The 12,974-nt window shown below is 39.0% G+C and overlaps 1 protein-coding gene across 1 annotated transcript; it reads left to right on the top strand.

Annotated features, from left to right (window-relative positions):
* Positions 1-10,270: 10,270 nt before the first annotated feature.
* LOC118754047 (jerky protein homolog-like) lies at positions 10,271-12,692 on the top strand. The gene is made up of 3 exons (XM_036488917.1): positions 10,271-10,295; positions 11,376-11,767; positions 11,824-12,692. The coding sequence occupies exons 1-3, from the start codon at positions 10,271-10,273 to the stop codon at positions 12,610-12,612; spliced, it is 1,206 nt and encodes a 401-aa protein (XP_036344810.1). The 3' UTR covers positions 12,613-12,692.
* Positions 12,693-12,974: the final 282 nt, after the last annotated feature.

A 12,974-nucleotide genomic window follows, 5' to 3' on the forward strand; every position in this document is an offset into this window, starting at 1 on the left:
TTTATTATTAGGCGAAAAATATCACAACGGTGCGAGATTTTTAGTCAAATAATTATTGTTTCTTTTAAATAATTTGCACATACACATTATCATAAAAAAAGCAGTCAGATAATTAACTTTTTAATGTTGCCACCAAAATGTGGCACTGGTTATAAAATTTGCTTGTCTTTAGGTAAGAGAGTACTAGATTTTAAATACTTGCTGGTGCCATATTGTGTTGCATGAAACTTCTTTTGCTAAAATTTACTGATTAAGTGAAAATAAAACATATATAAATACATATCGTCGTTTAAAGCGCAAAACCGCGGTTCTGCAAAACTTCGAAGTTGACATTAGTGCCATAAATTAGATTTGCTCATCGAAAGCTCCAGGCATTAAGTGTTATCCATTCATACCAAATAAGACAGGTTTTACACTCTCTCCTGTACAACCTCCCATGCGAGGTTTTGCATTATCTTGATACGCTGTTGTGCACTTTAAATTACGCATTCTCATTATAAACCGCGTTATAGAGCTGACATTAAAATTTTCACTGCTGCAACAAAATGTTGCAAATAAAGTTTTATAATTTTTCCAATGTAAATTAAAAAAAAAAAAAATTTTATTGCCTTGCGACCGATAAATTTCCACAATTCAATGTTGCCACAAAATGTGGCATGCAACTTTCCATCCAAAAATATATATTTTTATTTTTTAAGCTCGCTTACACCGAAAAATGCTTATTCTTCAATAAACGACATATTGCAACAAGATGTTGCAACATCGAATTTCTAAAATCTGCTTATGCAAGGTTGTTCAAATGAAGCAAAAAAATCAAAAGACATATTTATAATGTTGGTATATTCATAATAAGTAATACGCGCACTCATGTTGCAACAAAAAATATTCTTCTCATTCCTTGCCAAATAACAATTTTCACTTTAAAATATGGCAAATTATACACTTTCAATAAAGTGCGCCTAATCGAAAGAAGCTCATAAATTCTAGCAATTTCGCTAATGAAGCGGCCACCAATTCAACACAAGTAGCCGCAGCTGACTAAAACAACATTAGCAAACAAAATGGTTGATACAGTTATTGTAAGACCTAAATGCACTTCAGACAATTTACAAAATGTTGACCGGCTCGAGGCTAAACGACAATTTGGATTGGCAGGAAGGTGGTAACAACGCCCCAATTGGAACAAACGTTCGGTGTAAACCAATAATTACAATCAAAATTGCAATGAAAGAAGCGAAGGCTGAATAAGAATTTTAGCAGAGAAAAGTGGCAAGCATTAGAAATGTTTTGTTGCCAGAAAATTGGAGGAGGAAGCAACGTGGGGCATAATGGAGAAGTAGTTTTTTTATTAGGTTTTCAAACTTTGAAGTGGCCAGGCTGCACAAACAATAAAAATAACATCAGCAGCTAGGAAAGTACAGCTCTATACTTCCACATTATTCACAACAAATGAATGGCAATAAATTATTATGATTTGCAACAAATGTTGGCCGCAACTGTATAATGACATATTGCGAAATGATGGCGAAATGTTGCCAAACGAGATCACTGGGCGGCTGACTGAGTAGAGGGAGCGAGTAGCAATAGAAAAACTTAAGGCGGAATAAAAACACGCACAGAAAATAGGTGGCAAGGCGATTAGCGATGAAAAAGGGAATAGGAATGGGGAAAAAGGCTGTGGTACATTCGAAGAAGAAACCGACGAAGAGTCACTGAGGGCGTTGGGGAAAACAATTGCACCGAAAGGAGCGTGAGCAAGGAAATAGTAGGCAACCTGGCAAGGTGCCATCCGACGCTAGCCACAAATCCCCAAAGACAACCGTGTTGTCCTAACGTAAGCCCAACAATACCAAAATCTAAAAAATGCGAAACGCAACAAACATTCCAAACCAGCGACAGCCTAGCCAGCCAGTCATTCTTCAGCTCAGCTCAACCAATTGAAATGCGTCTGCCAGGCATGGCGCTCGTTTCCTATTTACAAGCGTAAATGCTGCGGGCAACTGCAACTACCGATGCGGCATACGTCCGTATAGAGCATTGCGGTGCCATCAAAACACTATAATTAAGATATGTTGAGGGCATTTTTACAAAAATTGCCAATCATAAATGAAGCGCAACAACAACGAAAGCAATAGGAGCAGCGGCAACAGTGAGTGGCGGCAGTAAAACTAATGCAAAGATACTAATTCAACTAAGAGCGGCTAGCAGTCAACGAGTCTGCGTGGTGGAAAATATGTTCGAAGCGCAGCGGCGTGGCAAAGCGCCCGCGACTGGTGTTTGCATTAATAACTAGCATTTTGAGTAGGCTTTACTGTTTGTTGTTATCTTTTTTTTGTTCTGTTTTTTCTTTCGTTGTTGTGCGAATGGGAGGAGCGCGGCGCCATTTGCTGCTACTTCAGGTGCCGCTGTCGCAAGTGTGCAACTAAGTAAAGCTGAGCCGCACAAAAAGTGTGCAGCAGCACCACCAAAAAAGTGGCTGAAGCTGAGTGGCTTAACTCAGTTCAACTACTTCTTGCCGCGCCACGCTACATTTCACTATGCATTTTACCACGCTTGCAAATTATTAGTTGGCGTTATGAAAGCAGTTAATTAAAAATAAGAAAAGAAAATTTGTGCATAATCAAAGGATGCGCAGTAGCTAATGGCGGAAGTAATGGCGTTTCATGTTGCAAGTTATGCAGTTTAGACAGCTTGAAACATGCAATTATGTGCGCTTCAAATGCGCCTGCGTGCAAAAGACAGGCGCTGGCACTTGTTTTTGTACCATAACTGTATGCTACACTAATAATTGCTGTTACTTTTGCTCTGCGGTGGTTGGCGTTGCTGGAAAAAATGTCATTATCGGCGTCAATAGTCCAGCGGGCATTCACTTTGCTTTTCTGCGCCATGCATTGATTACCTCCAACGCGGGCATATTTAAAAGTGCGTTAATGTCTCGCTAAAACCCGCAGAAAGCGCTTAGGGCTGTCTAATTTTAATGGCAGTTTAGTGCTAGTCTACTTGTTAATGCGCCCATAAGTATGTAGAGATATGTACGTGCATGCAAGTGAGTGTGTTGTGTGTGTGTTGGTAATGGAATTCATTATTCTCCAAGCCGAGCTGAGCGACATTTAAATTTAATGCAAAACAACCACCTTACTTCCCTTTTGAAAGTCGCGCGTTGTACGCGGCTTATACGCTCAAGGAGAAATGTGTTTTGGCTTTGAAAGAATGATGTATGCCTCTGGGAATGGGCTGTAAATAAAATTTAAATCTATTAAGAGTGACTGGCTGATACTTAGAGCTTGCGTTAGCTTTCTTTAATTACTCTACAACACAGCCTTAAAGTGTCCGCAATGGCAGAATAGACAGTAAATCATAGATGGACGAGGATTCTAAAACCGACCCGCAATCGCTGAGAAGCGACACAGAAGATTTTAGACCAAATGTTGCTCTGATATCCGAACAGCACGAAATGCGATATGTGAAATGTGCGCAACCGCGGTTAGATGCAAGTTTTCAACTAGGTTGCGGATGTTAGACCTTTTCTTTTAGCACGCTAGTCGCTTCTCTTTTGTGCCAACTGACGCAAATTAGAAATACGAAGTGAAGCCCAGCCCTTCACCACTTGGTCTTCCCATAGCAGTGAGGCCCTCCCTCTTCCTCTGCTACCACCAGCGGGTTCCGAGTTGAATACTTTCAGACCTGGATAGTTTTCCGAATTGAGATAGTTTCCTCATTTTACGTAGGCGACTGTCCTTCATATGCTGGTTTGGAAGGAGGCCCGGTCCTGAAAAAACGGTCATTAGTTGAAAGGTGTGATCTTACTTCCCGAAAATGAAATAAAAACTCAGAAATTGTAAAACCCTCAGCAGACTAGGTGGAACTTTGCTATTTCTATATGAATGCTCCTTGAGGAGAATGGTAAAGTTCTCTTGACATAGCTTATAAGCCAGTTTCTCCACTGATTGAAACCATAGCGGCGTCAGCAGAATTATGCAAAGCAGTCATAAACTTGCAACTCGCATACCTTTTGGCTCTAAATATATAGCTACAAATCTACATATATATAGCCAGCAATAATATTGAATATCGAAAAATATGTACATACTTGCATAATGAACAGTACAGATACGCAAATACTTCTACGCATATATTAACAATTTGGCCCTAGGCTCAAGCCTTACTCGTTTTAATCTTTTATGTTACGCATTTTTATCTGCAATTTTGCTAATACAATCAGCAGCCATAAGTATTACATGTAACCACAATAAAGTTACCTACCTCAAGGAGGTAGACGATTATGATTATCAAAGACATTATGACGATCGCGGTAAAGCAACATTTTTTACTTTTACATGCATATAATTTTTTGTGGCTGTTGGCCATTTTAATATATGTATATATATTTTCATATGAATATATAAAAATGCATACAAAGCCATTGTCGGCATGTTGCAGCATTGTGATCGCGCTCACATGGCACTTGCATTAGTGCTTTGTGGCAGCGTTTGTTGTCCAACACTCTCGGGGGCAATGCGTTCATTCGTTCGCTCGCTTTTGATTCGTATATCTAATTTGAAAAATCTAACCTGGAGCCGACAAGCAGAGCAGCAGCAGTTGTGCGCATTCGTTACGCCTGCTGATGGGCGTTCGGCGATCAGCAAGCGTTTGGGGCGGTAGCGGTGAATGTGCAACACAAGTGCCATTGCGGTTGCTGTTGCTTTGCAACGTCCATCTACATATATGTATGTAGGTATGTTTGAAGCAATGTGCGCTTGTCCAGCGCTAGTGTGGCAAGCAACATGGATAAGTTGTTGCCGGCAAATCAATTCAAATCATCTGCTGATCAGTCATCGGCCAACTTGAGCGCAACACCAACGACTTTGTTGTTGTTGTTGTTTTTTTGTGATCTTGTGGCAAGTGGCAGTGGCACTTTGCTATGCCAATGTTGAGACGGAAGCTGTAACGCTGTTGCGGTTGTTTGCTCGAACATGCCACTGATACCGCAGCAACAGCCTCCACCATCACCGCCATCGCCACCACCACCACCTCAACCCCCACCGGTACCGCATGCTTGTGAGCAGCTACTAGTTAAATTGGTTGATAGAGCATTGTTGGGCGCCAATTTCTGTGCGCTAATCACCAATGGCGGGTGCCATAACACGCTGCTTCAGTCTGCTAACCCCACCAACCACCTGTTGCCGTTTACTGTACGCAACAGCAACCTTGCGCTGCGTCGTAAAACACTGTTCTAATGCCACTTAAACGCATTGTCCATTCATGCCACAGCAATAACAGATACAAAATGACCTGATTGCAAGCAACATTTGTATATATCTACATACAAGATATTACGGTACACTGCCACAACTCCGGTAGCATTTCAGCAACATTTCATTATAATTATCACAGAAAACATTTAAAGATGCAACAAGCTGATGCACTTGCCAGATACAGCTGCACTTGTCAGTTGCTGCCATGGCATTGCATGCGGTGCGTTTGCGTATGCGTTTGTACATACATGTATGTATAGTACAATAGTGGCATGTTCTTTGTGGCACGTTGCAATGTTAGATGTTTGTGCTACAAGTGCTTCCGGCTCATTTGTTTACTTTTGCTCGACTTCTGGCGTAGTTGACGTCGCTGCCCTCAACTCAACGTGAGTGTATGTCTGTACAATTATACGCCATGGCTTGTGGCTACACTACGCCATTCATCCGTTCATCGTTCACATTGCACTGCACCTCCACTATGTATGTGCCACAAAAAAAAAATATTAGTTTTGCTTTAAGCTGGTGACAGCAACGCATTGACTACCACATCCTTGCCTACATTTAAACGACTTGTCTTACACATCTACTACATGCCGCCTAACGAAATGCTAAAGCAGTGCGTTGCATGCAACATACTTGATACACAAAGAATCATAGCTACAAACTTGTCTCTGCATACGCGCGGCTCTTTTGCTGCTCTGTCGCTTCTGATGGGGTAAGGTGAAAGATAAAATATTACATGACCATATGAGGTGTCGTCTGATGGCATTTGTGGCACCATGCAATAGACTCTAGTCGTCGGTGACCACAACAGTAACAAATGTTTTCTTGCGCTTGGTAGTATTTGCATTGCTGCTGTGAAGTTTGCGATGTTCTCGCTTCGAGTAGGTGGCAACGCACGGTTAGCTTTATGTGCAGAATTAGCGAACCTCGTACTTGCAAACGTTGCAGCAAGTGCGTCGGGATTGGGATATGTAGTAACATATATTTATAACCTCGCATTCTTGTCTATGCAAATTTAAATCAAGTGACCGTATTATGTAAGCCTGCAACAGCTGCTGTTCGCTGTTTAAATGAGAAATTTACAGATAACTGTACACCTACACTGGCGATCAAAAGTGAGTGCACTGTGTTTTTTCTTAAATATTTGCAACGTTTTTCAAGATAAAAATTGTTTGTTATTTTTTTATAAAAATATGGTTCATGCTTTAATTAGATAGCTCGCTTTTGTAATTCTAGTAAGACAAGTGCAAGTTTTAGGCGGCTAAAAAATCACGTCGATTTTGAATGATTTTTTATTGCTGATGGCTTTTGGCACGTTTTAACGACCATAGAGTTGCGCATATCCTTGTTGATGAGATCGACTCGAGAGTGCCTTTCGTGGTCAACTGATCCGCAAAGCATTTCGTGCAATATCACTTGCTCCTCATATAAGTTCGGGTTCCCATTTATGAAAACGAGAGAGCATAATAAATCGTATTCGGATATTATTAGAGCTTAACTCCGATGTGCAAAATGACGAAGTAAATATAACCAAATTTTCATAGGATTTTAGTACCTTCCTGCCGGCAAGAAAAAACTAGCAAACTAAGGCTCATCATATGTCGATGTGCCATCAGAACCAGTTCAGGGACCCAGTTGATATTCTTCTAGACTTAAAATTACTGCATGAAAGCACGGCTTTGGTCAGACAAAGATTGACATATTTAAATTAATCAAAAAAAGAAGTTAGTTTGTATTTTTATTTTATGGGCTACGTAAGTTTTCATGTCCCGGCATAAGTAGTTTTCAAAAAAGTAGAAAAAATGTCTGACTGGAATCAAAGGTTAAGACGTTAATAGTAAAATTTCATGATTAATATTTTCGTAGAAGATTTTAAGCCATCAGCTCCCGCAAAAGGCAAAGTTTGAAGAACGTGAGGCGATTAAAATATTCTAGAGAATTATTTTTCGCAAAATTTTACTAGAAGTCTACTCAGGCGAAATCTTCATGTCACCAACGTAAAAGTTTCTAAAAATTTAAATTAAAAATGTCTAGTCGAAGAAAGAGGCTGAATTTCTTTATTCATTCTGAACGTTTGGAATAAACTTTTTTGTTTACTTATTCTTTAGAACGTTCCTGATGATATGTTAACGTATATTTCAAACGTATTCTGTTTATTCCGGCTGTGAAATGGGATTATCCGGAATGTATAAAGAAACGCAGCCAGAATAATACACTGAGCCAAAAGCGCAATGGTTTTTTCAACCAAGTTATTGTAGGAAATGTAATAAAAGTTGAACATTTGGAAAGACATTTGTATGTCTGTCTGTATATTAACGTGTAGAGGTGCTTGCTTTTATTTCGTAGCTTCCAGCAGGCTCGGGTTCGAATGCCGTCAGAGGCAACTTATAATTTTATAGTTTTATTTTTGTTTTTAGTTTTTACTAATTACGAAAAAGTTTCTGCGAAGTCAAGGACAAAAACAAGAGACGAACACATTTGAGGACAACTTTACAGAGCGGCAGTAGCTGAGTGTGCAGAAATGCTTGATGTTAATTGCTTTCAGATGGTCCGGGTTTAAATACGGCCAGAGGCAAGATGTGTTAAAATGACAATACAAATGTTTGTTTTGTATCTTAGAATTATGAAAAAGCATATGTGAAGTGCAGAATACAGTTTAGTACAGTCATGGGTTTAGCCGTTATATGAAAACATTTAACTGAGGCACTCATCAAGAAATCTCTGCTCCAAAGCTCAACTGGCCCGTTATTCACCCAAAACACACTTCAAAAATAATAGATAAGCATACCTGTTAGAAAATGAAGTTATTATTGCGTCAGAGGAACTCAACACCAATGCAGAATGGCTCTTTGGTAATACAGCATTTACCAGCATAACTTTTTTCGTTACAAATGTAAATGACTTTTGCAAAGTGGAACGATAGTGATGAAAGGAAGCATTTGATAGCTCGCAAAGCTTCTGCAAATATTTTACCCCACCCATTACTTGTTGTAAAAAGAACTTTTTTAACACAAAATACATTTTCCGGCGGTGCGATTTTTGTGAAGACCGCCTAGAGGCGGGCTTGGGGATTAGATGGTTAAGTCACCTACGCCTCTAGGATGTATGTTTAGGCTTTACGTAACTCCCAAATAGATTAGGCTTCTAGGGTTAATGTAAACGATTACTTGATTACTTTTCAAGTGTTAATATCGCCAAATCCTTGTTAAAAATATCAACCATGGCATTGTTAATATTACACAGAAATTACTTTGATTACTTTTCAAGTCTTAATTGGGTAGTATTAACTAATTTTTGGTTTATTTGATTCTCAGTGTAACAAAACCCTATTTTAACAAATTTTTTGCAAGCCCTTTTCGCTACTTCAGAAATAGTTGCGTCATCGAAATCGGTAATTCAAAATAGTAAATGGTTAGCGTCGACTTACGCTTAGTAAACCAAAATTAAGTTGAGCGAACTCGTGAGCTATATCCAATCTTAGGACTGGAACTTCAAACCTTTCTCCTTGGATGGGAAAAGGAAGAAAAGGGTTTCCTGAACAGGTAAGGTTCTATGAAGGTTTAAATGATAAGTAATCACTCTTTACAGCAGCTAAAAATCAACGCTCGTAAGCTGGTCCTTTGATCGTGTATGACTCTTTTCACCCTTTTTACTCTAACGATCGTCTCAGTGAACGAAATCAAACTTATTAATCACAGCTATTTGAAATGGTGAAACGCTCTCTCTTTGAGATCCCATCGAATTTCGTTTCATCTTGCGCAGATTCACAGATCGATTTGCGCAAACTGCTGTCTCATTGGCACTCACTTTACGCACACTTATCAATCAATATTTATATCGACACCGTTGTCTGCTAACAAATTACTCCAACTCCAGCGCATGCCAAACAAGTGCCATGGCAAGAGTAAGCAAAAAAAGCGAAATACGAAACACACCAATTGACAGCAGTCGATTTCCAGTTTCATCAATAAAAAGTCAAAATTTATCACGTGTTAAAATTTTATCAATTAAAACGATGCATAAGCAATAGCCACTCACTCAGCAGCGCCTAAGTAGGCGAGCTACTGAACGCACTTACATACATATGGCTGTGCAGTGCATGAGCGCAACACACAAAACACACATGCGTGTGCATGCAAATTAGTATATTAGCGTTGCAATTGCTTTTGACGTTGTTGTTGGTATTACGATCTTGTGTTGATAGTTGCTGCAGGCCATCGCGAAGCAACCATCAAAAAACCATCCATCAAAATGTTTAACAATATTTTATGGTCATTGGCGATGTCACTGCAAAGCCATGTCGAAGAAATTTACATTCGCATGCGCACACACATGGAGAGCTATGCATATTCCGCTAGGCCTGATGCGCACGCGTACGGCTGCATGTATGTAAGTAGTGTCACATGCGTTGGCAGCATTTTGCTGTTTGGTTGATGCGCCATTTAGACATGCTGCCATGTTATTAACTAATTACAGCGACTAATCTAATTTCTCGAAAGGCACTGCAGGCGCTACAGCAGAAGCAGCTACAAAATGATTTACACAGAAGACGCCAACTGGCGGCAACTACAACAACAACAACAACAACAAAACGAAACTTACTTGTTTGCATTGTGGGCAAACAGGTGCCCCTACGTTTGACTGGTAGGCTCCTAGCTGGCTTCATTTTTACCCATGTCTTGAGCTGCGTGCAACTCACATTGCCACAAGTGCTGCATATGTATGCACGTATGTCCTACTCTTAAGTTGATTCCTGTTGTTTTGGTGTTTAGATAGCTCAAGTGCAGACTTTTGTCAATGCAAGCTTTAATGAGAAGTGACATTTCACGCATGCGCGCGTCTTAAGCGTGCATCTCGAATGGAGGATAGCGACAAAAAGTACAGACACAGGTACTAGCTGCATCTTTTCAAGTCCAGTAGCGTCGTTCTATTTGCTTGTTGTTGTTGTTGTTGTTGGTGAATATACTCATTTGCTTGATTTAAACGAAACTGTCATCCGCATGCAAAACACGATGACCGCATCGCTGCAAGATGCGAGTAAGTACATTCATACATATTTTGCGTAGACAACAAAGCTCACACAGAGTCGGTGGTTGTACTTGGATGGCACAAACAAAAAAGTACATATGTGGTAGACTGTCAATGCACTTGTGGCAAGATACCATTCTCATTTTAATGCTTTAAGCGGGCTAGCCTTTCTAAGTTTTCTACATAGGATACGCCCGGTATTTGGTTTGTGCCGCGTGAGAGTAGGCAGTGCGCCCTACGTTTTCCTGACCCGACCAGCCCTTTTTAAGGTGGTATTGGCAGAAATTTGGAGGTCATTCCCTTAATCATTGCTTCTGGCAGTACTATGCCATTTTACATCTAATTTGCCAGGTTGCTATAAAAAATTTAAGTACAGTAGACGCTCACAAATTAGAACTCTTAGTAATTAGAATTTCCAGAAATTAGAATCAACTTTTTGAATACATTACACGCTCTGAAATTAGAATCGAAAATTCTAATTTCAGAGCGTATTTTGTTTTTTTGTTGCAAAATAGATATAAAAAGGGGAATCCCCAATTTATTCATGTTACGCTCGGTAGTCGTTGGATTTTCGTCGCTATCTGTACAGTTTTTGTTAGCTTTTGTTTGAAATTCGATTCGCGTGCACGTGTTTCGGCATTGTTTGCTTAAAAGTAAAAGTCGTTCGTTGAAATGCCAAATAAACGTAAGAAAAATACTTTGTCTTTGGAAACCAAAGTGCAGATCTTGGAAAAGCTTGACCAAGGTATTCAAGGGAAGCGGTTAGCCCTAGAATTTGATGTGGCGCCATCTGCAATCACCTATATCAAATCTATGAAATCATCAATTTTAAGCGCTGTTTCTAATACCTATCATAAGGCTAACAAAAAATCATTGCATATCGCTGAATATCCAAAAATGGAAGCAAGTCTTTATAAGTGGTTTTTAAATCAACGCGAAAAAAGTGTACATTAACGGGGTCAATACTAAAGGAGAAAGCCAAACAAATATTCAAAGTGGAATATCCCGATAAAGATGAAAGTACATTTAGCGCAAGTGATGGATGGTTTAGCAAATTTAAAAAACGACACGGAATACGTTTTTTTTAAATTTGTGGCGAGATTCTCTCTAGTGATGTTGCTTCAGTCACCCCGTTTATTCACAGATTGCGTGCAAAAGTCGATGAGATGGGGCTAATGGAGTCACAAATATATAATGTAGATGAAACCGGATTATTTTACCGTTGTTTACCTGACAAAACATACGTCTCTCTTTTCGAGAAAACCGCCCCCGGGTATAAAATCCAGAAGGAACGAATTTCAGTGTTACTTGGTGTAAATGCTGATGGATCACATAAATTAATGCCATTAGTAATTGGAAAAGCAAAAAAACCAAGAAGTTTCCAAGGATTCAATAATCCACTCCATTACAACTTTTCAAAAAATGCTTGGATGACATCTCGGATTTTTCATGATTGGTTTCACAAGATATTTATTCATGAGGTAAGAAAAAACTTTGTTTTTAGGTTCAGTAATTCCAAAATATTTTCAATTCACAGGTGATTCGTTTCTCTCAGGAAAATAATTTGCCTCCGAAGGCAATTTTGCTAATTGACAACTGCTCTGCTCATGCACCAATTGAGAAACTTCAAAGCGACGATGGAAATATAATTGCATTTTTCTTTCCACCAAATGTAACAGCAACTTTACAACCAATGGATCAGAATCCTATTAAGTTAACCAAGCTAAACTACAGAAGTATGCTTCTTTCTCAATTAATTGCTGAAGGAGGTGACCTCAAGGTTCGCTTGAAATCCTTTTCAATTCGAAATGCAATCATGCTATTAAAGCAAGCTTGGTATGATGTTCCAGAAAGAGTAATAAAAAAGTCCTGGTCAAAGTTGAACAACTGGGACTCTGATCAGTATGAAAGTGATGACGATGATGTGCCACTAGCACAGCTACTGCAAAAAGATCAAGACTGCAATGGAGCTCTTCAGGCAGCTCAAGCACTTTTAACAGAAATAGAGCCAACTAATAACATTAGCATACCAGAAATTGAAATATGGAACAATGATGTGCTTGATGACGACCCTGCACATGATCTCAATAGCGATGATGAGTCTTCAGGTAGCAGCGAATTTGATGACCGGGAGGTCTTACCAGTTGTCTCTACTTCTACAGCCATTGAAAGCGTCAATAATTTAATAAAATGGTGTACTTATAGTGAATCGTTTTCCGCAAAGCACACAAGCAATCTGCTAGCTCTTCGCAATGAGATTGTTATTGCAGAAACAAATAAAAGGAAGAAGCAAACAGCAATAACAGACTACATGCCTGCAAATTAGTTACGAAGTTTTTGATTAATTTTTGGCTGTTTTAATGTATATTTATCGATCTCTTATGTATTTTTGATAAAAAAAAATATATTTACTGTAATTGGAGTTTTTGTTTTTTGGACCTTTTTTTGACTTAGCGCATAAATACATATATGTATATTGGATTGTTACCTTATGTTTTCTCGTTTTTATGAATAAAATTTAGTAAGACAAAATTTCATTGTAGTTTTTCAATGCAAATTGACTTAAATTTTAAGGTTTTATTGAAATAAAAAAACGTCCAGGAATTAGAATTTTTCAGAAATTAGAATCACCCTAAAAACAAAGTGGTTCTAATTTGTGAGCGTCTACTGTATATATAAATGGAATTT

This window comes from Rhagoletis pomonella, unplaced genomic scaffold (genome assembly GCF_013731165.1).
Source record: "Rhagoletis pomonella isolate Grant_MI unplaced genomic scaffold, Rhpom_1.0 Rhpom_scaffold_00002, whole genome shotgun sequence".
Taxonomy (NCBI): Eukaryota; Metazoa; Arthropoda; class Insecta; order Diptera; family Tephritidae; genus Rhagoletis; species Rhagoletis pomonella.

Excerpts from the sequence above, each read along its gene's own strand:
- LOC118754047 (XM_036488917.1), top strand. The coding sequence starts at position 10,271 with ATGACCGCATCGCTGCAAGATGCGA. Across the intron at positions 10,296-11,375 it reads CGCATCGCTGCAAGATGCGA|TTTGTGGCGAGATTCTCTCT; the intron begins GTAAGTACATTC and ends GTTTTTTTTAAA. Across the intron at positions 11,768-11,823 it reads ACAAGATATTTATTCATGAG|GTGATTCGTTTCTCTCAGGA; the intron begins GTAAGAAAAAAC and ends TTCAATTCACAG.